General features: G+C 40.2%; 2 protein-coding genes across 2 annotated transcripts in view; one reads left to right on the top strand and one right to left on the bottom strand.

The window, feature by feature from the left end:
• LOC134842953 (uncharacterized) overlaps positions 1–26,200 on the bottom strand; it is a 319,805-nt gene that overhangs the window by 261,908 nt on the left and 31,697 nt on the right. The window lies entirely within an intron of this gene.
• Positions 16,295–17,998, top strand: LOC134853896 (tetraspanin-11-like). Its single transcript, XM_063869862.1, has 2 exons — positions 16,295–16,525; positions 16,622–17,998. Exons 1-2 carry the CDS (start codon positions 16,298–16,300, stop codon positions 17,510–17,512), a joined length of 1,119 nt encoding a protein of 372 aa, XP_063725932.1. The 5' UTR covers positions 16,295–16,297; the 3' UTR covers positions 17,513–17,998.

Raw genomic sequence — 26,200 nt, 5'->3', positions numbered from 1 at the left:
TTCTAATGGCAGCCCCCAATCGGGAATTGGAGCCATCGAACCTGAGGCTCCGCAAGTCAGAAATGGCAGCGGCATGGGCGGACATATCTCATGCACTGAGGGGCTTTTATGGATTAGCCGACATCCTGATCGTATTGGACGAGGTGCTCTTGCTAGAGATATCGAACTTTGCCAGGCAACTTAAGTTCAGTCCAGTCATCGGGGACGATCACCCGGCGATAAACCAATTGACGGCCAGCTTGTGGTTTCGGAGCATGGAGGTGACGATCACAGGTTCCACCGGCAAGTCTGGAGGCCCGAGCAACGAGAGAAGAAATGTGGCCGAAACGGAGAAACAATTGGAGTCGATGGCATATCGTCTGACGCAAGAGAATGGCTGGTGGCCATTTTTGACACCAAGGCTAGAGAACGCCACGAATAAGATGAGGGAGGATGCACCACCCCTCGTGAAACAAGTCTGGAGTTTTCTGGAGAAACAACTGGAGCTGGCCGAAGGAAGAGAGATGACGGTGGCCAGGTTTGTCTCGGCAGCCAATGAAGTGACGATTGGAGGGTTCTGGAGAGAGCACGCAGAGGTTGAGCTGAGGACTAGAAGGGATCATGAGATTCTTAAGTTCTTGAGTCCTTGCTGGGGGAAAGAATTCATGGCGGAAATGTTCGGCACCAAAGCGACTATCTTTGGAGCCTTCGTGCAGGAGATACTGGGCATGCCCATCAGCCTGCTCTTGGCTTTATATCTGGTCTACCCCAGATACTTGTTCAACATGGGCCCAGCGTACATGTTTAGTCGAGGAGTGGAGACACTTCGGGTTGATGGGTATCTGGCACTAGTGCTCTTAACCCATGGGGAACTGGTGTCATTTCATCGATTGATGAAATATGGGGAGCCCCTGTCAATGGGGAAGGTACACTCGAGTATCGACACCTATTCCTACAAGTGTGCCGCGGGGTTGAAGACGCTGTTAGTGCAATACCTCATGATGCAGAATCGGCACATGACGAGTGAAGAGAAGAACCCAAAATCGAGAGAAGAGTGGAAGAAGATGAATGGAGGTATGCCTCTGTTGACGGACCTGTGCCTGGCAATGAGGTCGGACCCGATGGGGATAATCCGGGGTCTAGAGGAGGTGGTAACCTGCATTTACGATCCAGCAGTGACGTACGCATTTCCAGATCCCCTGGTGACAACGTATCGTTACTCTGTAACGCACTTGAGTCTTATCAGCGTACTGGATGGGACGGCGCTCAATTGGTGTCGGCAGGAGGTGCTCAGGGCACAAATGAGCAATACGGTACTCTTTGGAAAAGTGAAAGATGCCGAGTTGATAGTGTACAACTTCAGGGGACAGCTGCAATGTAGAATGGGAGGCAAACGCGAGGGCCCCATCGAGACATATCCCAAGTTCTGGAACTTGAACCCACTGACAGCAGACGGACGGGAGATCTTGAGGATTCCTGCTTGGAAGGACAGCTTTGCACTGGTTAAGAGGGAGCTGGAGGCCATAATGGAGAAAGAAACCCTGCCAGCCACCATGCCTGAGTTCCCGATAGTCAGGAGGATGACCTTAGGGATGAACAGTCCCTTAGTAGTTCCATCCATAATTGCGAGGATGACAACGGAGGAAATGCAGAAAGACTTCACTGATGGCTGGGACCCCCTGTTCGTCGGCTATACGGCGGCGGTTTATTTCCACACTAGCGAGGCGAAGATAAATTCGTGGACGACGCAAGCTAAAAAGATGAGAGGCTCGCAGCCCCCCGGATATGAGGTGCGAAGGGTCTTGAGAGCTCTTGAGCAGGAGGGACTTGAGAACATGCTACCAGTATGGGATGATGGCAGGATGATCATGAAGCAGGGGCATATTGCATTGACGGACGACATGAAATTCGCGACACGAAAGTATAGGGCACCCTATGGCTTAGAACAGGTGGAAAGGAGACAGGAGGGAAAATAACTGGATGCAGCAGGTCAACTGTATGTGGCCCTGACGGAGTACAAGAGATTGGACCCGGCGAAACCATCACCACTGTCAGTAGATACACCCGGAGACAAGAGGAGTGGACCCGTGGAAGACCGGTTCAAAAGAATTCTCGAGAAAAGAAGAGCTGAGTCAGAAGAAGAGAGTATGGATGAAACTCTCAGCGAAGCCGGCGAGGACATGGAAGTGGGGAATACGCCTGAATCAAGACCATCAGGGGAGGAGCTCACCACTCAGTTGCTGTTGAAAGACTTGAGCGAGGAGAATTGGGCAGATACTGCCACTCCACCTCTGACCCCGTCTCCCCGGAAGAATCTGGAATTGCCATTGGTGAGCGACACCTCCAATATGGGGATGATACTCTTGAATTCGGAGGAAAGGGAAAAGAATACATTCGAAGGAAATAAGGACATGTTCATGGGGACTCTGGAGGACGACGCTTGGCAAAAGTTCTTGAAGGAATTCAATCAAGAAGTGGGCAGCGAGACGACGCTGGACAAATTCAAGGATGAACTGTGGGACACAGTTGTGAAGTTTGGAGAACCACTTCTGATGGGGACGGGACTGGATGAGAAGGCGAGAAAGGAGCTGCTGAACAAGCTGATAGAGCTGAGGAAGTCACGATTAAAGACTAGAGACGAAAAATGTGAAGACAGCTCTACTCTGAAACAGAAAACTGTAGATAAAATAGTTGATGATATAAAAGGGGATAAGGTTGGTACTAGTAATATGATTAAAAGTACTAATATCCTTAAGGCTCGAGCAGGGGGAGGCAAGAGTTGGAAGGGTTGGAGGTAGACAGAGAGGTCGAATCAGTGATGATAACCACAACACCCTCAAGCAGAGATGTGAAGACTCGCAAGAGGAAGAGAGAAGTAGAGGGATTGAGTAGTCCTTCAGTGGATGCTGTCTCGGAATGAAACTTGAGAGAGACGGCGCCCATGGTTTTGGCGCGATGCAAGACGGCGGCATACAAGAGCAACACGGAGCTCAGAAGACCACTCGAAGTAGAGAGGGAAATAGAGGCTTCCACCAGTTCGACATCGGAGGAAGACTTCAAGCCCCAAAAGATAAACGTGAAGAGAGGTTCAACGGACGGACAGACATGGGAAGTGGATGTCGGCAAGGAATGGGTCTCGAAGGGACACCAGGCCACGAGGAAGCAAGTGACGAGTGATCCACTGGAGAGGAGCAAGACGAGAAACACCTCCCGGCCATGGTGGGCGGCCCTCGAGACATTGAAGGAAATGGAAGACTGCTTGAAGAAGTTGGAAGTGGAGTAGCTCGCAAACGACGCAATTGGGCCACCCAGCAAAAGGCTGAGGTTAACAAGATAGAATTGGCGAACCAGCTGAAGAGGTCCTGGCAGAACTTATTGAAGGATCATTTTGAAGAGGCAATGAGGACACCCTTATCAGCACCGCCATTGATGGCGAATCCCTTCGTTAGAACCGCAGGACAATTGATGTTCACCTGGAGTCTGGTGGGAATAGAGTTGGAGACGCTGACCTCGTATGACAGGTTGAAGTTGGGAAGCAAGAAGCTAGAAGTGTATCAAGCACTGATGCAGCACGTGGCCAGGGATAATTCAGGCTTGAGCCTGGCTAAGAGGAAGGATGCCACATGTTTCTTGAGATGGATAATGTCAATGATGTCTGATAGCACCATCTTGGCGTGCTACCAAAGAGCAAGCGGAAGTAAAACCGTGGAAAAGAGAGTCTCAACGATCATATTAAACGGATATCAGAGTACTGGAATAGAGAAGGAAGATGGTTTCAGACTTTCCCTAGAGAACCACAGAAAGCTGGACGAGGTACGGAGGTTTTACAATAAGAAGTTCGAAGAAGAACATAATGTTCACCGTAACCTGGCCTCGCCAGAGCAGTACTCGAGACTCAGTGAGAAGGGGGAATACCAATACGTGTCGGGAGTGATGGGGATAGCCTACAACCCCTTCTTAGACTCAGAAACTGGAGGCGCTCACAGGAACCACGAGGTAGCGGAGCTGCTGAAGTTTTGGACAGAAAAAATAGTGGAAATAGACGCGGTGGAGAAAGAGAGGCCGAGCCTGGGCCTGATTCTTGAGAAAACACCGGAGGTGGTGAGCATACCGCGCTCGAACAAGAGAGTTGAAGTGAACATGGGTGATGACAATGGCTTATTGATCACGAACTTGGGAGTGGTATGGAAGTTACTAAGACCCTCCTGGTGCCCACATCCCCACGCGAGTCTGATCGAGGAGACCACCGAGCGGGTGAGGTTAGCACCAACGGAAGATGAAGATTTGGCAAAGTTGAGTGTGGTCCACAAACTGATCTTACCTCAGATGAAGGAGTCAGGCGAAAAGACGAACAATCTCGAGTCAGCAAAGAAGATGGAGCCGGGTAGCTGTCTGGATTCTACGTGTGGGAGTGGAGAGCACACCTGCGATGGACGATCATGTGTCAGGATACTGTCCTTTCAAAAAGAAGATCTGGTCACTTGGTTTGAAGACATCACGGAAAGGGAGAAAAGTGAAGTACAAATAGTGGCGGAGTGTTACGCGAGAACTACGGTGAACATAGCGACAGCTCTCCGATTCTTCTCGAGAATGTGTAGTCTGCAGTCACTGGAGAGGGTAGAGTCTGAACACCATTTAGTGACTGCGTTGAGCGTGGAATCATGGCCTGGGGTGTTGCAGGTGACTCAAAAACATATCCGGAGCTGGAAGGTTGGTCTCGAGGCGGAAATGGGGTTTCCCATGAACGAAGCTTATGGCCTGCCATTGAACGCAAAATCCCTGATAGGGTCAATGATGGCCAATTTGTGCGGAAGCCACTACCCACTGCACATGGCGATGGTGGAAGCATCCAGCCAGAGAGTATTGGTGGACAAGGCCTTCTCAGTGCCCAAGTGCGTGAGGTTGGCTCGGGTATCGCATCACTCGCACAAGTTGTTGAGGAAAATCAGAGGGACAGTACCGAAAGAGTTGAGAGATGACTTGAGTGAAGTCTGGGGTGAAGAGCTTTTGAAATTGGAAAGTGAGAACGCAAGCGATCACGAGAGACAAAACGTGATCGGAAAACCTGTGGGGGGTGCTCCAAACATGGGAGAGAACGACACGGGGCATGAGAAAATGATGGAGCTTGAGCCTCTCTTGGAAGCCTCGGGGGAGCGTAACCTCAGGAGCATTGAGATCACCCATGGAGAATGCCCATGCCACTGTTTGGCACAAACGGTGTGGTATCCAGATCACAAGAACCTCTGCCTGGTGTGGGATATGGAAGAAATTCGGTCGATCGGATTACCGGATCACCGGCAGAAGGCGACGCTCTTAGTAGTGAGTACGATGCTGGCTCTGAGATGGATAGAAGAGAATATAACGAAGTATCGGGAAGCGAAGACGCCAACGGCTGAGTCAATATATGCGATAGACTACAGCAGGAGACTCGAGTTGTTTGAGACTGCATGCAAAGTATTCGCCATACCAATGGAAGTCAGACACGTATGGAGCCGCTTGAGGTACTTTCCATGGTTTCGAGCGGCACTGACGTCTTGGTTATACATGACAACGAAAGATCACATGAGAAAGCATCAAAAGGAGTATCGACAGTTCCAGGCCGAGATTGGGCCGGAAGCTTTCAAGAGACCCCTGTTAACCCATCGAAATGCGATCACGACAGGATGGAAATAAGTGGGTAAAATGTCTAGAGACAATACCAAAGCGAGGGAATCGATACTAGAGGAGGACTTGGCGAAGAACGTGAGCCTGAGCCTGCACAACTCCTTTTGTTTGAACCGGGAATCTAGGGTGAAGGCACTACCCAACCAGGCAAAGAGGTTGCAGGAGCAAAGGGAATGGATGCGATCCTATGAACAGCTGAAGGCTTGGGAGGAGATCGTGATTAGCTCCGATGATGAAGAAGAACTGTTGAGACAGTTTGCCGTATCCAGTACTTCAGGGGACGGCACCTCCAAGGCGAAGAGTGCGAAATAAGCGGATTGTTCGAAGAGATCTTGAGTCTTGAGAGGGAAAGGGGGGCTTGAGTGTGAATCCGGATGAAACCTGGGTTCACGAAAAAGAAATTTTAACGAATCAGATATTGTTATTAATATGCTATATTTACTATATAAATCAAAATGCTGCATGACAATTTCCTGATTGAATGGGACAAAAGAAATTTTAAATAATTGGCTTGAAAAGCGAGAATTCAAGGGTGCAGGTGTGTGCAGATTTTGATTGCTGTTTAGCGATAGTGTGAAAGTTTTACATGGCCGTGAATTTTGGGGTGTAGATAAGCTTAAGTCTGCTGCAAACTTCTGTAAATGACCACTGGCACTGTACCTTGAGCAACACTCGGTTTTGTGGGACTCACTGGCAGACGACAGCACGCGATGAGGACATCGATCTTGAGTCCGGGGAGTATGTGCCAGTCGGTCATATTTGGAAGTTTGACCTTGAGAAAAACAAGAACTCTTAATTTTGGAGTGAAATTTGATTTTTCAAAAATTCGAATGGAGCCTGTCATGCACGATTTTCTCGCGATAACTGAAAACCGAAAAAGAGAAATCAGAACGATCGAGTAACAATCGCGGGAAAGTTGCCAGATAAAGCAGTAGGAAATTGCCATTCGCAATTTCCGTCACAATAAAACTAGAGTAGAGCTGTCCTATCTGAAACAGAAGGAAGCGTATTCCCGAGAACTGGACTATTATTGCTCGACTGGATTATCATTCAAACTGAACTAGAGTGAACCTTCGATGGAAAGGTGGACAGCTTGAGTGTCCCAATGGTTCACGAGAAACTATACTCTAGAGTTCAAACTTGTTCCTGTTATTGAAACTAACAAACATTAAACTCATTTAATTACATTATTTAATTCTCGAGTTGTTTACTAACTTAATTACTCCCAGTTCTTGAGCGTGCTACGATGTGAGTACCCAATTTAAATTTCTAGAGTGTGTTTTATGATTGTTATGTTGAGTTAAGGCGAGTTTTAGGTTGATCCATCTGAAATGGATCAAAGTTCCACTGTCTAATAAAAAGTAACTTAACGGATTGTTCCGACCCGGTTTTTAACGGCGTTCATGTATTTTGGGTATCTAGAGACCTAAGTATGGGGACGTTCTTATTTCTAGAGTGGGGCGATATTTTGGTAGTAGCCTTTAAGCTGTAACGGGTTGTAGTCTCATGTCACAAGCGAACCGAATTGGCTCCGACTGATTTGAGGTAGAAAAACACAAGAGATGGTTATAGGGCCTATTTTTCTTAAGCCTCATGTGTGTCTACAGTAGACGAATGTTACATGTCAATCACTGTAATATTCGTTTCTCTCGTATTTAATTCTCGTTTTGTCTCTCTCCACGAATATCGTTTTGTTTTTCGCAGTTTCAGTTGTCGTGGAAAAAAAAGGTGCCACATGTCTTTCACGCCCAAATCGAAAACTTAGAAATTAGCATGTCAGGCCATATTAACTAATCCTGATTCGTTCAATCGTCCAATTAGCACCACTAACTCATCAAAACCGCCAATCTTCCAACTCAGATGCCACAATAAAAATTCGAATTCGAAACGAGTTTTGAAGACATACTGGTCGAATGTCACACGAAGGGTATTAACCTGTGGTAAAAGTCTTTTAATTTCAAGCAAGTTCTAGAGACAAGGTCTTCTCACAGTTTAATTCAATTCTATTTAAATTCTTTTAATTCTTCGCAATCTCATTTGAACTGTAAATGCTATCGACTTGGCGCGTTTATTGCTGTCAATATATTTATTCTGTAAAATACAACTTATAAGGAGACTTTTTTTAGTATTATTAGTGGTAGCGAAATCTTTCACTTTGTAATTCATATGGCATGTGTGGGGATGAGGTACTAACAACCCTATATAAAGCCCTAGTGAGAACGCACCTGGAATACGCAAATCAGTGTTGGAAACCATACCTGAAAAAGGACAAGATCATGATTGAGAACGTTCAACGGCGGGCGACAAGACTGGTCGCAAACATACAAAAACTTAGTTACCCGGAAAGACTGAAAGCTCTGAAACTGCCAACGCTGGAGTATAGAAGGAAGCGCGGAAGAATGATAGAAGTCTTCTAAATTTTGAATGGAATGTACGATGCCGCAGCAACGGAAGGACTGTTTACGATCAATGAAAGAGACACCCGAGGAAACCCGTACAAAATTTTAACGAGGAAAACCAAAACAACAGCAAGACAAAACTTCTTTACTATCGCAACCATTAACGACTGGAACTCATTGCCTGAAAGAATAATATCGAGCGAGAACGTCAACATATTCAAAGTAAGACTTGACAAACTATGGGCGTCCGAAATGTACGACGCATCGTTTTTGGAATGACGAAATGGACGTCGACGAAAGAGCTGGTCGATAGAGGCCGAAGCCTATAGACCAGAATTGAACTTGTGAACTTGTGATGATTTTCACGAAAAGATCTCAAAATATAATTTATGTTCTTATAATTTATGAATGTGATTACTACTCGATAGGCAGTGGTGTAATGAAAGTAACGAAGCATTTGTGCTCGGTGTTGCTTTTTTTTCTTCAGGCAAATTTGACTTTTTAACTAGCCATTTTTGAAAAAAAAAGTTTCATCATTGAAAGGTATTGTTGTCCTGAGCTAAAATTTGAAAAGATTTTTCCCCTGTGATTATGATTTGTAAAGTTATAGGAGTTTCAAGATTGCCATTTTGGCCAATTTGGGACAATTAACGCGCGATATGAATTTAAATGATTACCTTGAAAAACATTAAGCTGTAATCTTGTGGAATCTAATCATGAAACTTGGTATGGTAATACAAAACTGCAAGTAAATCAATCGCTGGATTTATTTGGTGTTCAAAATGCTGGAGGTTCGGCTTGATCTGCTGAAAAACGTTGAATTTATTTTTGTTCCACACACACTCTCTAAAGGTGAAAAAGAACTATGGGTAAGGGTCAGTGAGTTATTTTTTGATGACAACTTTCGATTTTCTGCTTGAAATAGAGACCATTTGCTAACCCTGATCTCATCAATGTATTTGACCTTAGAATTCAATCTTTAAGCTTTATACACTTTCTGGAAAATGTGTTGGAATCGGGAACTAGACATTACATTGTACAAATTTTTGCTGAAAACTGTAGGAAATTGTTTTAATTTGAAACTAAAGAGCTTCCAGGTCTTATCGCGCTGTCTAGATGCAACGAGTGGTCTTCTTTGGTGTACGAGTCCCGTTGGACTTTCTTACGATTGTTTTCCGGAAAACAATGAATTTTTGGTCTTCGACTTGTGTGCTGTTTTGGCTTAAATTCTTTTTTATCGGGTTGTCTACCTGAGTTTCGTATCATTGGTTTTTTTTCAAGTCCGTTTGAAAATTTCGGCTCAGTAGGATTGTACCCAAGTATTATCGGCATAGTGGCGGCTCGACAAACGATAATAAACGCTTTTTCATGCTGACTGTTTTTTAGAACTGTCTTTTTTTAACCTGGTGATACGCGTCTCATTTAATATTTGCTTGCTTGCAATCATTATTTCTATCAGCATTATTAGGATTTAAAACTAATGAACACTGAAGATTTTGTTTAACTTCAAAACGGTACAAAACACTAATAACCATGTACAGGACACTCGTGTTGCCACAGTTCGCCTTCTCCAGAGCCTCTCAGTGTGCCTCATGAGAGGAAACGCCACTATGATTGTCAGTCGGGCCATCTAGTCTTGTGCAGTTTATTACGTTTTTGCCTTCCCAATTCTGGTGCTCCTTTGTTCCTTTGCTGTTAGTGCATTCCCCCTCTCTTTTCAATCCTCAATGGTTCATCCCACATTTGTTGTTTGTTTTGTATTCGGTGTTTGTTTGTATTTTATTAACCTTACGATGGACATAGTTGTATTTTGCTATTATGATTTTTCAATTCAAAATTCAAGTGTCTTGTACAGGACACTGAATTTGTATAGTTTTTGAAATAGTCCCAATACAACTTTAATAGTCTGAAGGTAAGCAATCGGCAATCCCGGAAACGATCTTTCTGTTGACCAAGCTTACAAGTCTCTGATTCCGATACCAGAGTTTTTTTCTTAGCTGTTTCTTCCTTATCAACTGGAGATTGAAGTCATAATTTCGTCCCGGCATGAGAATTTGATATAGCAATCCCAGTCTAAGCTGTATTGATTGCTGACAATTTTAAAGACAATTAAGATACCATTGCGTTCGAAAAAGAAAGAGAAGCAGGAGATTTAACTTCCAAAGTTTTTCCAGGTAGTTTGTAATCGGAAAGTTCCACAGCCCAGTTAACCGTTTTCTTTGGGTATTTTTTAACTTGGTTAATCCAGTATTAGATGCAAACCAGGTTGTACTGCCATACCATAGAATGGAAGAACCATGGATTTGATAATCTTGATTGATTTTCGTTAGTAGTTTTTTTGTTAGGAAACGCTTGAGAAAGAACAAAACTTCGCTGGTTTGGCTGCTGCTAAGTGGATGTGATCAGACTATTTGAAAATACTTGTTATCTTGATCCCCAAACTTTATTTTACAATTGGAAGATGTTTTTTCATCTGCGCTCAGGTAGAAAGGTCCACAGCTATTGGAAATAAATTGCAAGAGAGAACATTTTTCGATGTTCAAGGTCCATACTCTAATCCCAAAAGGGAGTCAAGCTCAGATTGTAGGTAGCAATGTCTAACCGGGTTGTGCATTGATAGTAGTTTAGAAAAGTCTGCAAAACTAAAATAATTTCAAGGACGATCTTTGGGGATTTCAATAAATACGATAAAAACAGCGGATAAAATCAAATCGGATCAATCCTGCATCAAATTAATTAACATTTACACGCCCTTTCACTTACGCTTCTCTTCGGGATACATGTCATCAATCAGCTCACTTTTAAACACGGAGGACGTCATCATTTTTGGCGATCTCAATACATTCTATTCACTCTGTTTCTCGAGCTTAAACGAAAATGTTAGAGGAACCAATGTTTTCAAGGAAATTGATGACTCCAATTTTTTTACAGAAATGAATTGCAGACGATGGGAACACAGTTTGAATTTTGAAAAGCCTGCGAACAGTTCTTGACAACATTATCATACACAAATATTATGGATATCATGTATAGGCATCGAAATGCCAGCTCATTGAAAAAGATGAAAAATACAACGAAGCGATCAAAGTATTCAAAAGTACCGAAATTAAAATGAAGAAACGGGCCAGAGTACTTGGTTTTGTCATAGGATCTGAGACTGAATGTAAAAGTTTCTTTGAAAACATCACCGCAAAACGTGTACTCCTGTCACACCAAACTGGTACAAAAAATATCATTTTTAGCTAGAACTACCCTCAATGCCACTGAAAACATGCAGGCCTCCGAGAATATACGGTAGGAAAATCTCATTCCAAATTTAGTTTATAAAGATAATATTAGCCATCAACTTAAAAACATAGATTCTTTGTCACTGAAAATGGGCGGTTTAAATGTCAAACTGCCTTCTTACTATGAGAACTTCTTAGAATGGTCAATTAAAACATCGTCAGTCTTAATAGCTATATCTGAGCTAGAAAATATCTATACAAAAATGTAAACACTTAAAACTGACAGAACAAACCAATGGAGAAGTAACATTTTGAACAATTTGAGTGACAGTGAAAAGTACGCCTATGAACCAGCCTCCGAAAAAAAGGAGCCTCAAACTGGTTAAACGCACTGCCACTTAGCAGATATAATTCAACCTCAATAAATCCGAATTCCGGGATGAAATTCATCTCAGATATGAATGGTAACCAACCAACGTTCCACTCACATGTGCATGTGGTCAATCTATCGACTATACCCACGCCCTTCACTGTGCGAAGGGTGGAAACACCCACATAAGGCATGAAAAAATGAGAGATACCTTTGCCAATCTCATGAGCGAGGTTTGCTATGATGTTGAAATCGAGCCGAAACTTCAGTCGATGCAAGGCGAGAGATTGTGAACAATCCAACCACAACTGATGAAGACGCTCGATTAGATGTAAAAGCACACGGATTATAGGGGCTCAAGGTTTAGCCGAACTTGTCAAAATCTTCAACCCGCACGCAAAAACTTCACTAAGATTACTGAAAGACGCCTATAAGTACCACGAATCACTAAAAAAATCAAATTACCAACAGATTTGTACAAGTCGAACAGAGCAGCTTCTGCCCGCTCCTTTTTGACTGCACCGGTGGTGCCGCACCGGGAGCTACGCAGGCAATGCAGCGCATAGCTGAAAAACTTAGTGAAAAAGGCACGAAAGCTACTCAGGAACAATAAACTATATAAGAACTAAGATAAGCTTCGCGCTGCTCAGGAGCGCTATTCTTTGTATGCGGAGGTGCAGATCACTGCGTAAGACACAATTCATAGACAATTCAATTAGTGCTATTATAGAGAAGGGACGGTTGAAGTAAATATCTTTAATGAAAACGCATTCAATGCTGACTTGACTTAATTCCTGCAATATTGTTTTTTGATGTATTTATATAATGCTGGTATGGGCCCTATCTAGCTTGTGCACGACCGTACCTAAACAGAAGGGCCCTTTTTATAATTTCACTTTTTTTTAAGACGGACTAATTTGCAACAATAAAACCTGTAGTCTGTAATTAATTAACTTTTACACGCCCTTACGCTGCTTTTCGGGATACGTCTCATCAATCAGCTCACTTTTAAACACGGAAGACGCCATCATTTTTGGCGATCTCAATACATACTATTCACTCGGTTTCTCGAGCTTAAACGAAAATGTTAGAGGAACCAATATTTTCGAGGAAATTGACGACTGCAATTTTTTACAGAAATGAATTGCAGACGATGGGAATACAGTTTGAAATTTGAAAAGCCTGCGAACAGTTTTTGACAACATTATCATTCTCAAATATTATGGATGTCATGTATAGGCATCGAAATGCCAGCTCATTGTAAATGATGAAAAATACAACGAAGCGATCAAAGTATTCAACACTACCGAAATTAAAATGAAGAAACGCGCCAGAGTACTTGGTTTTGTCATAGGATCCGAGACTGAATGTAAAACTTTCTTAGAAAACATCACCGCAAATCGTGTACTCCTCCCACACCAAATTGGTACATAAAAAATCATTTTTAGCCAGTACTACCCTCAATGCCGCTGAAAACATGCAGGCCTTCGAGAATATACGGTAGGAAAATCTCATTCCAAATTTAGTTTATAAAGATAATATTAGCCATCAACTTAAAAACATCGCTTCTTTGCCACTGAAAACGGTCGGTTTAAATATCAAAGTACCCTCCTACTATGAAAACTTCTTAGAATGGTCAACTAAAACATCGTCAGTCTTAACAGCTATATCTGAGCAAGAAAATATCTATACAAAAATGTAAACACTTAAAACTGACAGAACAAACCAATGGAGAAGTAACATTTTGAACAATTTGAGTGACAGTGAAAAGTACGCTTATGAACCAGCCTCCGAAAAAAAGGAGCCTCAAACTGGTTAAACGCACTGCCACTTAGCAGATATAATTCAACCTCAATAAATCCGAATTCCGGGATGAAATTCATCTCAGATATGGATGGTAACCAACCAACGTTCCACTCACATGTGCATGTGGTCAATCTGTCGACTATACCCACGCCCTTCACTGTGCGAAGGGTGGATACACCCACATAAGGCATGAAAAAATGAGAGATACCTTTGCCAATCTCATGAGCGAGGTTTGCTATGATGTTGAAATCGAGCCGAAACTTCAGTCGGTGCAAGGCGAGAGCATTGTGAACAATCCAACCACAACTGATGAAGACGCTCGATTAGATGTAAAAGCACACGGATTATAGGGGCTCAAGGTTTAGCCGAACTTGTCAAAATCTTCAACCCGCACGCAAAAACTTCACTAAGATTACTGAAAGACGCCTATAAGTACCACGAATCACTAAAAAAATCAAATTACCAACAGATTTGTACAAGTCGAACAGAGCAGCTTCTGCCCGCTCCTTTTTGACTGCACCGGTGGTGCCGCACCGGGAGCTACGCAGGCAATGCAGCGCATAGCTGAAAAACTTAGTGAAAAAGGCACGAAAGCTACTCAGGAACAATGAACTTTATAAGAACTAAGATAAGCTTCGCGCTGCTCAGGAGCGCTATTCTTTGTATGCGGAGGTGCAGATCACTGCGTAAGACACAATTCATAGACAATTCAATTAGTGCTATTATAGAGAAGGGACGGTTGAAGTAAATATCTTTAATGAAAACGCATTCAATGCTGACTTGACTTAATTCCTGCAATATTGTTTTTTGATGTATTTATATAATGCTGGTATGGGCCCTATCTAGCTTGTGCACGACCGTACCTAAACAGAAGGGCCCTTTTTATAATTTCACTTTTTTTAAGACGGACTAATTTGCAACAATAAAACCTGTAGTCTGTAATTAATTAACTTTTACACGCCCTTACGCTGCTTTTCGGGATACGTCTCATCAATCAGCTCACTTTTAAACACGGAAGACGCTATCATTTTTGGCGATCTCAATACATACTATTCACTCGGTTTCTCGAGCTTAAACGAAAATGTTAGAGGAACCAATATTTTCGAGGAAATTGACGACTGCATTTTTTTACAGAAATGAATTGCAGACGATGGGAACACAGTTTGAAATTTGAAAGCCTGCGAACAGTTTTTGACAACATTATCATTCTCAAATATTATGGATGTCATGTAAAGGCATCGAAATGCCAGCTCATTGTAAATGATGAAAAATACAACGAAGCGATCAAAGTATTCAAAACTACCGAAATTAAAATGAAGAAACGCGCCCGAGTACTTGGTTTTGTCATAGGATCCGAGACTGAATGTAAAACTTTCTTAGAAAACATCACCGCAAATCGTGTACTCCTCCCACACCAAATTGGTACATAAAAAATCATTTTTAGCCAGTACTACCCTCAATGCCGCTGAAAACATGCAGGCCTTCGAGAATATACGGTAGGAAAATCTCATTCCAAATTTAGTTTATAAAGATAATATTAGCCATCAACTTAAAAACATCGCTTCTTTGCCACTGAAAACGGTCGGTTTAAATATCAAAGTACCCTCCTACTATGAAAACTTCTTAGAATGGTCAACTAAAACATCGTCAGTCTTAACAGCTATATCTGAGCAAGAAAATATCTATACAAAAATGTAAACACTTAAAACTGACAAAACAAACCAATGGAGAAGTAACACTTTGAACAACTTGAGTGACTATGAAAAATACGCTTATGAGCTAGCCTCCGAAAAAAAGGAGCCTCAAACTGGTTAAACGCACTGCCCTTTTAGATATAATTTCAACCTCAATAAATCCGAATTCCGGGATGAAATTCATCTCAGATATGGATGGGAACCATCCAATGTTCCACTCAATGTGCATATGGTCAATATGTCGATTTTACCCACGCCCTTCACTGTGCGAATGGTGGATTCACCCTTATAAAGCATGAAAGAATGAGAGATACCTTTGCCAATCTCATGAGCGAGGTTTGCTATGATGTTGAAATCGAGCCGAAACTTCAGTCCTTGCAAGGCGAGAGCTTTGTGAACAAATCAACCACAACTGACGAAGACGCTCGATTAGATGTAAAAGCATACGGATTATAGGGGCTCAAGGCTTAGCCGAACTTGTCAAAATCTTCAACCCGCACGCAAAAACTTCACTAAGACTACTGAAAGACGCCTATAAGTACCACGAATCACTAAAAAACTCAAATTACCAACAGAATTGTACAAGTCGAACAGAGCAGCTTGCGTTCTGGAGTCTTGAGTACCTTCTTCGCATCTTCCAGTCAAAATCCCAGCAATATTCTGCATATGGAAGTGACTACCCCCAATTTACACACCCATACACTACTTCTCTAACCCCAATTGACCTGTGGCTATGGCCGACTGAAGTCGCAAATTTTCTAGGACTCGATTTGAGCATGCAGGAAGCTTCACCTGGGGACTAACAACAACATGGAGTCAGCGTCTACATTTTTGCAGTTTTTCAGATTTCATTGTCATCCTACTTGTTCTCAGCTCGTTTGCATTTTTACCTTTGTTCGTACAAGCATTGTTTAAACCAGGTCGGTCGCTAGTCGTTGTCTGAGTATCTCCACTCATAATTTATCTCTATCTCTTAATCGCAACAAGTAGGCTAACAAGTTGTTTCACCCTATCAGAAAATTACTTTTCGGATGAGTGGTCAGCTTTGTGGCATTTGTGTGAGTGAACCCCGGTTTTCGGGCGAATACTCCTAATTTTAAATTTCGATTGAGTGAACCGGAACCGTTTGTTTAAAAAGATGTCAATTTTTAGAAGAAAATGGCTGTTAAATACAAAAACGCGCGGATTTTGACCTTCGTGATGGCATTTGTATGCGCACTTCTGGGTGTGGCCTTATTTGTCACGTCGATAACTTTCCTCACTTATCCAAATTTTATTGAGTGGTACATCCAGATTACCAAAGTGGAAATCGTCTGCCGTATAGCGATTGGACTGTCGGTTCTGATTTTTGTCGCCGGAGCCGTTAATTTGGCTGCTACTTTTCGGGTTAGTCAATTAAAATGAGTTTTGTAAGCTGTTCTTTGACTTGATGTAAATAATGGGTAGCAGTTCAATGTAAATAGTTAATTCTTTTATTGATAGGAGGATCTCACACTCATCAAAGTTTCCATTGCTCTGATGGTTATCGCTTTTGTACTGAATGCGATCTGCATCATCGTTGCCTTCGTCATGGAGTTTAGAGCTCAGGAAGACGTGAGCGATCAAATTTACGCAAAAATGCGAAAATATGGACAGGAGGAATTCCAAATGGCTACCGATACCTGGGATTTTTTCCAGAAGACCCGTCAATGTTGTGGGTCAGATGGCCCTGGTGACTGGAAGTTTACCCCTTTTTACGAAGATGGCAACCAAGATCAACTGATTCCGCGGAGTTGCTGCAAAGCGTATGCAACCGCCACGCCAGTTGAACCTTCCTGTCAGAAAATGTCAGACCCTTCTCTGTATTACACTGAAGGTTGTCGGAGCTCAGTAAATGAACTGTTGTGGGCGTTCATTGGTGTTATTGTAGTTGTTTTGGCTATTTGTAGCGTCTGTGAGATTGTAGGATCCATCTCGTCGTGGATGCTGGTTAAAGAACTTTCGAAAGACGATGAGCCCTATGAATTCAATCCCCCTCCGACCACAGCGCCGAAATTGAACAATTACTCTGGAACTTTGAGGTCGCAATTCAGTGGAGTGGGTAGTGAATCCAGTCACAGGCCACGCCCACAACCTGAACCTCCTATCTCCGAGACCGGAAGTGTGCGAAGCGGAAGAAGTGGTCGAAGTGGGCCAAGGTCTGAGGATGGACGCGGTGGCTTCACCCGAAACCACCATAATTTTATAAATCAACAGCCTAAATTCAATCAACAAATGTCAGTGGCATCGCGACAAGAGGGAGAATATCAACCTCAATTGCCGCCTCCTCCCCCACCACCACCGGTTCGGTACAGTCCAGTGCCAGCTGATGACAACGAAGACTTCGATGTTTAGCTTAGAACTGAATCAAGCTTAATTCCTTCATTTCTATACTTTTTTATAGTTTCTTATTTGAAAGCATATCTGTCACCAGCAACATTTCAAACTATGCATATCAGTAAAAGTTTCAATGATCCATTTTCAAGTTCAAAAAATTTGTAAAAAAAAATAGTTGTGCGTTTCTCTTATCTAATTTACTCGTTGAGTTTCATTGATCTGTAAAGAACTATAAATTACCTCGATATGTATAAGAGAGCGCATATTTTAGACTTAAGTTGGTTTAAAGTGAAAGCTTAAAAGTATGCACAAATTTAAATCTACCTTTTCACATAAATTAAAACATAACTGCACGTTTTTGTTCATTTTTCTGTAAATACATTTTTAAGCAATTGTTTTAAAAATTAATTGTTTCTCTTAACTCAGTTTTATGTGTTAGTTCTGTCTTGATAGACTCCGGACAAGAACACAATCTTGCAGATGAATTTAGCATTCGTGTCTCAATCCTTGCTGCAAAGAATCTGAAAGTATGCTGAAGAAAAAAAAATTAATAATTTGTAACAGTCTGAGGCGAGGGATTTAGGGAGCGTATCCTAAATACCGTGGTGGGGTTGGATGGTTCATGTCCAAGTTGAAGACCTAGTTTTTTCATGTACTTTTTTTCTTGAGGCTGTCCTGGTGTTGTAAGACAGAAAATATACATTACATTTGGTTAATGTTCGCCGTTCTTTTTGTTTGCGTGAGCAAGTGACTTGTTCATTTGTAAGAAACTGAACTTGCTTTACTATTGAACCTCAACGACTTCTAGGCCCATTCCCCCTTGGTCTAATGATAAAGCGGGTGCAAAGCTTTTGTTATAGTACGAATTATCTTTTTTTCAACCTAAGTCTTAAATATTGTTGCGACAGAATGTCTTCATTTTGATCAAGAACCAGCCATTAAGTACAGCCAATGCTAAGGATATTAACACAGACTATTATATTACAAATAGCAGTTTAGATTCAGTGTATCATAGATCTGTAGCGTAGAGGTAGGGAAGGATGCCCACAGCTAAATAAGAGGGTTCGAACCTCGGCAGGTTCGTCGGATGTTTTTAATGAACTTTTTCGTATGCTAGTTGAAATGCGTCCACTCCATTAAATTGAGGCATGTTAGTTGGTAAGTTTTTTTTTGCAAATTGACTGGTACTGCTAATGCGTCATAATTGCATCACTAAGCAATCATGTATACTCAGAATTGGCGTGCGTCACTTAAGAAATTTTGTAGACTCAAAGTTTAACTCATTCAGTTTTTCCCAGTAGCGTTATTTCCCAGTAGCGCATGAATTCTGGAATTTTTTGGACCCTTGAGTGTCTGCTTATTTTTTGTCGGTTTAGTTTCTTATGTATGTAATTTTCATCTGATTGATTAATTTTTACTCTAATCGAAAGTCGTTCTATGATTTGTAAGTTAAGTAACTCTGATTCTGAATATTTATAATAATGTGGTTCATGCGAATCGCAGTGGAGCTATCAGTAGGCCGTAGCGGGCATGTCGTAGAATAGTACATTTGCATTATCTCCCCACATTTCAGACTGTTCGGTTTTGTTGAGCGACATTTTTTGCGACTCAAGGTCGTTTTTTTGCGTCTTGAACTTTCACGACGTACCAATATTGCAGCCGAAATTGGTCAGGCTGAGGTAAACCTGAAGCTAGATCACAAACTATCACTGCCATGGCATGGGATCGACTGCACGATCTGACGATTTCAAAGTGAACGCCTTACCACTATGCTAAGTGCCTCTTAAATAATTTCCCTTTTTTATTCTTTTTCGTTCAAAAGGTTTAAGCGTATTTTACATAGCCTTAGTCGCTGTGTCGTTTGAATAGCAAAATATGTGTTAGCCAATCGTTTCAGGTGAGGCTGGACGTCCTAATTATAATTATAACATAAACTTAATTAAAATTATACTAAAATTATTATTAAAAAAATTATTATTAATTTAAAATTATGATAATAAACTAATTTATAGGCATTTTTTGGTAAGCTCAACGGGCGTCTTACCTAGTATTTAACGCTCATTCTCCGCTCGGTAACTGATTCTGAATGCTTAATTGATGCTGTTGATTGCTTTTTGGGTTTTAATTTTAAGAATCTTTAATAGGTCGTTATGATTCTTTTTTTTTCAGGAACAGTCTTAAAATTCAATGAAGCTCGAATTTACTTTTTCTTGGGTTGACATTTGATTTCTTTTCAAATTCAGTTCATTTTTCAAAGTTTACTTGAAGTTAAGGCTCCAAGATCAAAACAATAAAAAAAACTAGTTGTAAATCATCATTCAGTTCAGTTCAAGCCTTTGCTTAAATTGAAGAGAAAAAAGTAAATATCGAGTTATAAGACATTTCAAATTTTCAAGGCAAGAGACAATTCGTTAAAGTTGAAGCTCACAGAGAAAATCAAAAAGTAGGTATCAATTCATAAGTCTAATTGGAGTTTAAAGTGAACAGAGCTTTTTCTGACAAAGTTAGAGAAAATCAAAAAAGTGGCATCAAGTCATGGTTCAATTCAAAACATAAGAAAAAATGACAACATTCTTAAGTTGAAGGATTTATTTCAGACTTTAAGTCAAAAAAGCATTTTATGTGTTGAAGGAGAAGGCAAAAGACACCGGATGGGAAAGCAGTTGTTAGGATTAATCAAATGTTTTGGAACAATTTGTGACTTAACTTGCGGTTACGGTTGAACATACATCGCTATTCTGCTAAAAAAAAGAGTTTTAACAATTTTTAGTGTCGTGAGGACTCCCATAATAAAAAATATGAAAAGTCTGCCAGAAGTCAACCAGATTTGACAGCAAAGTTCACCATTAGTAGCCCAATGTCTATATTGGAGGCGTATCTGGCAAGGCAAGCTCTTCTTGCCATCTGAAAATTCGGGTCAGCCTCGTAATGAGAAGATTCTTTCACGTGGATGTTCAAAAGAGAAGTATCCAACTTGTTTTCGAACTGCTTTTGATCGTGTGTTAAACAGAATAATCGTAAAGCAGTGCTGGGAAGAATTTCAATTATTTTTCGCACAAAGCTTTTATAAAAAGTGATCTTTTCAAAATTGTTTGCCCGCAACAGATGCATATTTTTTCAAATCCAAAGAACAGGAAAAAACAGCAAGTTACTCGAAATTACCTACCATCAATGAGTGCAGAACTAGCAGACGATGTAGTGTTTTCGGGTGTTTCGTGTTTTTTGGTCTTGCTTCCTTCAGTCGACAACTCTTAATTGAACTTGATATAAAAATATATCCGTAAAACGTTATAATTTTTCTAGTCAAACGTACTAACCATCAAAAGAGGGGTGGGGGATAATTTTTTTGGATTCGTAGTTTTCAATTGGCTTGTGTTCTAATTTCGACAAATCCAAATTTGTCTTTTTTTAAAATATTCCGCAACAAAAGGTCATAGTTATCTAAATTAAAAAAAAAATTGCTCAGCAAAAGAATTCTAAAAATACTAGCCGTGATTACAATTAGATGTAGGCTCCAAATATGAAGATGAAACTGACATCCATCTTGCTGCGCGTCTGTTCGCAGTTGGGGTTTCTTCTTCTGATGACGACTGCATCTCTGTGTTGCTGTCCCCGCGTTTTTGCCAATTGAGCCGGCCGTTTCTGTGACGCTTTGATTTTTCGTTCGTTTGTCTTTTCACCCCTTTTTTGACCAATTTGCCTCTGCTTCGTTGCTTTTCGTCATGTTGAAGGTGTCAGCGGAATGTAATGCTCCGTTTTTATTCGTTCAAGGAAGGACCCATCCAGTGGTTGATTGGAAGGTGATTGCAGTTTCAGATGAGCAACACGATGTCATAGCTTGCCTAGAAGTAAGATCCTTGAATTAATCTATACTGTGGCACTCATTCTTTGGTGGCATTTTTGAAGCTTTCTTTGGTGGCATTTTTAAAAAACTACAAAGCGTGAGAATGGAGAACAAACAAATTTTGCAAAATTTAAGATTTTGCGTCAAAGTACCTGTTAGGCGTCCGCCGGTGAGGAGGATTTCTCTGGTATGAGCAGGGGTATTTACCAGAACATTTGAACCATTGGGGTGGTAATCACTGCTCGTAGTTCTTAGTTGTACTAGACCTTAGCCAGTCGCACCAGCTTGAAGTCATTGCCAGCCGAGCATTGTTCAAGTAAAAACTGCCCGGAAAATTAGGTTAAAAAAACTTTTTCTGGTTATATGAAGCTTTAATTCGCTAAATAAGGTTTAGCTTCGTCCAATGAACTCTGAATTTCAAATTGAAAAGATTATATTTCAACCTCCCATGTGTAAAGATTGTGTTATTTAACTTCCCATATGTAGTATTTCTTAATCCAAACCTCCCATTTTTTGGATTTTCTGCAGCAATTGTTACCAATTTTGGAAGAACTTTGCGTGAAATTATAATTTGCGCTTTCAATAAATCTAACTCAAATTGAGAAAACTTGATAATTAGACAAAATTATACTGCGTTAAAAACATTTTGAAATACCTTTTTCGGAACCGTTAATGTCAACCGTTAATGTCACTGTGGTAATGAGACGTAATATTCAACGCCGCAATTTCACAGTCGATCGAGAACCTTTTCGGGGTTGCGTCACCGATAAGCAATTTAAAAGCAGTTAGGAGTCTGCTATATATTGATAAGCGTTTAGTTCTGAGCTGGGCGTAAACGCAAGTTGGATAAAATCGTCAACCCAGGAAAAGTTTTTAAGGTATCGCCTACCACCCAGATTTTGTTGTACAACTTGAGTGCGTTCAGGTTCTCAATATCGCCAAAATTGATATGCATTCCGAATTTTGTTTTCCGCTATCAAGGAGACAAAATTGCTTATAACGATCTGGTATTCCGAAGTGACGGTCATCTGTGGCAATAGTGCGCAAGGACAGTTGGGTTGCCCTGTCGTTCTGCACCAATTGCAAACTAGCTTCAATGATCTGGCTGTTTGCCCAATTTAATTGAATCTTAACTGTCTCCTTCTTTTGATGAGCTGTGAAACTTCCGAGCGTCCTGCGTTGATTTCCTGACTATTCTCATTGCTGTTTGAAATAATTTCCCCCCAAAGTGATGAAAGTTTTCGGAAACTTATGTGATCTCCATTTGCTGCAGAGCCAGTGTGTTGTTGCCTTTGTATCGCGCTGTTTTGAAATTCTTGACCGCAAAAACTAAAAACTGTTTGGTTTGGCCTTTTGGTGAGATTCCGTCCCTTCCATGAGTTCAAAATTGAGATATTGCGAAAAGTATGCATTTTTTTATTGAGATGTTCTAATTCAATATCATATTAACAGTAAATTAAATACGTGGTGGCAGTATGTTAATCCTAAAAAAGAGTCCATTTTGAATTTGGTTATCTTACATTGTTAGTTAAAAGCGTGAAACTAAATAATTGAGGTATCATTACTCAGATTTGCTTCTGATTTTTTTTGATCATGTCTTTATTTCGTAATCCATGTGATCTTTTTAATTGGCATGGGGTCTTATGGTACAGGTGATTTTAGTACATGTTATATTTTGGTACGGCATGATTTGTCATGAGAGCTTTTGGAGCCTGACACTCCCGGGAGCCTGACGCTCAAAAATCACCACCAAGTTTGGGATCCTTTGGGTGGTCACGTTATAGCATATTTGTGCCTGTCTTACATGTTTCGTATTTGTAAATTAAAAAGAAAACTATTTTCATACAAAACTTAAACAACAAAAATCCGAGGAAATGTCAATATTGACTAAAAATTTATGGAACTCTACAATAAAATCTTTGAAACCCGGGTGTTTAAATGTTGCCGTATTTTTTACATAAGTTGTTAAATCTCCGATGCATTTTGTTGCCGTATTTTGAATCACGTAATTTTCAACACGCGCTCCAATTCACTCACTCACAGTACCTGAAAACCTGTTAGTTGAAAATTTTAAGCAGATTATCTTATAGCTGGAGAACTATTTCATTTTACCTGAGACTGCTCTTGACTATCATTATAATTTAAATTTAGAAAATAAGTGAATAAAGAATAATTTGGTGCGTTTCATCTCATTTTCTTCACGTTGCTAAAGAAGAAATTTGTTGACTCGTTGCTAAACCATGTTTTGCAAAAACGTAGGAAACAAAAATATGACCGAGGATAAGCTTTCTGATTTCTGTCTCTCGTAGCTTACTAAGTTCAAATTGAGTCTAAAGAAACTCTAAGGGAATCAAAGATTTTTTGTGTTTGACTTAATACTTGTGTTATGCCCTGAAGCACAACTTAAAAAAAATTTTCTTGAGAAAACTATTAGGTTAACGGCAAAAAATTGTTAGATTAAACTACGTGTTGGAATATGCCAAGTAGGTATATGTACTGAATTTGACACTCCCGGTCATTATCGTTATCTATAAAAAGCGTCATTATGTTTCAGATGAACTAAAATCAAGAAAAAATCGTTATCTTCACAAAAACTTTATTGCAATTTTTTTATGATTCTGTTTGATGAAATTGTGTCTCTTCTACTTTATAGGCAGAAATTCGAAAAAAACTGCATGCAATCTGTTTGAAATTTTTTTTTGCAAACTTGGGTTTTTGTATGGAAAAAACGCTTATCATGCTTTTTTCATGAATGAAAATTGTATAATTCTCATTTTTTGCATAAATTCCAATTCGTAAAAGGGAATTTTGTCATAAGAAGGTCAATCCGCGTCCCTATGAAAAAAGTCTTTAAGGGGGTTGTTTTGCCGTACAAATTTTTAAAAACCATTTGTTCAAAGTTTCAGCATTCAAATTTTTTTGAAAGTGTTAGGCAGAACAAACTGATTTTCCAAAAATTTGATAGAGAAGCTGATGACGATACGAGATAACGTAAAGTTGAAACTTCAATTTTCCAGTGAAATATTATAGGAATAATTCCTGTTTTTTTCTTTTAGAATTAATCCAAACGCAGCAGTGAAACTAAGTCAAATGATGGATATAATTGATTGAAAATAGCCATAGCTAGAAACTTGTGGCGTTGAAATGTTCAACTGAGTTCATTATTATTATGTTGTTGTTGTTGTTTGTAGCCGCAGCATCAGGGGTTGTCTAATTCGTGTCTTCATTACCGTTTATTTTCAGTTCTCCACAGTCAAAAGATTGATTGTTTCGTCTTGTCGTTAAAACAGTAACTGTGGCTTCCCAGGGTTCGCTACCAACAGTAAGGGCCCCCTTCTGACAATACTGAGTAAAGCCCGTTCTGGGCTGGCAGTTTTTGGTAAGGAGAACCGAGATAAACACCCGTGCCCCGTTTCAGGGGCAGTTTTTAATAATCCCGGAGAACCGAAAAAAATTTCTTATGTGCCCCATTATATTGGTGTGTTGAGCCATTTTGCGACTGCAATGGGGTTGTCCCATAGGTCGTTAAGTTCACTATAATCGTTTTTGTACGCAGTTGGTGATTATAACACAAATTAGATTTGTTTATCTCAAACTAATTCTCACCAATTTAAAATTTAGATAATCTAATTCAAAATAAAGATTGAATTAGGTTAATTTTTAATGCAATTAAATCTTTGAGATTGATTTTTTTAAAGTAAGTTGAGACCGGTATTCAGGATACTTAGTTCCTTGATGAGCAACTTAAAGTCCAAAAAAATCAAGGCTTTGTCTTTTTCACTAATATTTTCAAAACCTACAAAAAGCGTCATTATGTTTCAGTTGAACTAAAATTCGAAGCATAAAATCAACAAGTTAAGTTTTTGTTTTATTGAAGGTTTTCATCCGTAAATTGATAAAGTTGCAGCGTAAAAATTAGTTCCAAAGAAAACGGAAACATTTGTAAAAATAAATATTTCGTTTACTGATTGAATTTTAAAACAAAAAATTCAAATCATCTCGTGACTCAATATTCAATACATGCAATGCAAAATGATATATTGAAATTCCAATTGAGTAAAAACGGTTTTCGAAGCAAGTTATAAACAAAATTTATACTAAAAAAGATGCATCTTAATATTTTCATGTGCAGTCAGAGGCATGTAACCTTATCTATGGTTACTAAAAAAGCCAAAACTTCGCTGCAAAACAATTAAATTAACGACAATATAAGCAAGATAATCTGGTTGCCGCTCACTGGATTTTTTTTTCACCGCAGCTGTCATAGCAAAAACTAGGCAATCGAATGAAGAACTTTTCAGATAAAAAGAGATGCTTACATTTTCTCAATTTCCTTGTTTTTTGCTGGTAATAACTATTTTTTTGGTGTCGTGAATAGAACAAAATTAATTAGCCAAGATAATATGTAAACATAGTTTATTCGGCTTAGTATTCGCTTACCGTTCACCGGAATTTTCTGCGCAGAGTTACCTTTACAAAGCAATCATCGAACAAAAAGGCATCAAGTTCAAGTAACTAGCTCTTTAATTTTAGCTTAAAAACTGAAAACAATTTATCATGTGATTGGAACAAAAAAGATCATCCCAGAAGATATTGCCAAATTATTCGTCCAATTCGGACATTACAAGTCGCCTGATTTTCTCAAGTGATATCATCCGATATTGCGGCGGTCACTATTTTGTTGTTAATGTTGTTCGAACAAAGGACATTTTTTGCGTACTGGCTTTTAAATACAAAGATAAGTTGGCACTATTTTTTCGGACTATTTTAAATCGCCGGACAGTTTTTTCAATCATTTTCGTATTTTCCCGAACTGTTTCATATTGGAATATTTTTTGAGACAAGTCGCCTGATACCCTGAT

This window comes from Symsagittifera roscoffensis, chromosome 1 (assembly GCF_963678635.1).
Source record: "Symsagittifera roscoffensis chromosome 1, txSymRosc1.1, whole genome shotgun sequence".
NCBI lineage: Eukaryota > Metazoa > Xenacoelomorpha > Acoela > Convolutidae > Symsagittifera > Symsagittifera roscoffensis.
This window is presented reverse-complemented; position numbering and strand designations above follow the sequence as displayed.

Coding starts and splice junctions, on each gene's coding strand:
- LOC134853896 (XM_063869862.1), top strand. CDS start 16,298: ATGGCTGTTAAATACAAAAACGCGCGGATTTTGACCTTCGTGATGGCA. Junction 16,526..16,621: donor ATTTGGCTGCTACTTTTCGG/GTTAGTCAATTA, acceptor TTTTATTGATAG/GAGGATCTCACACTCATCAA.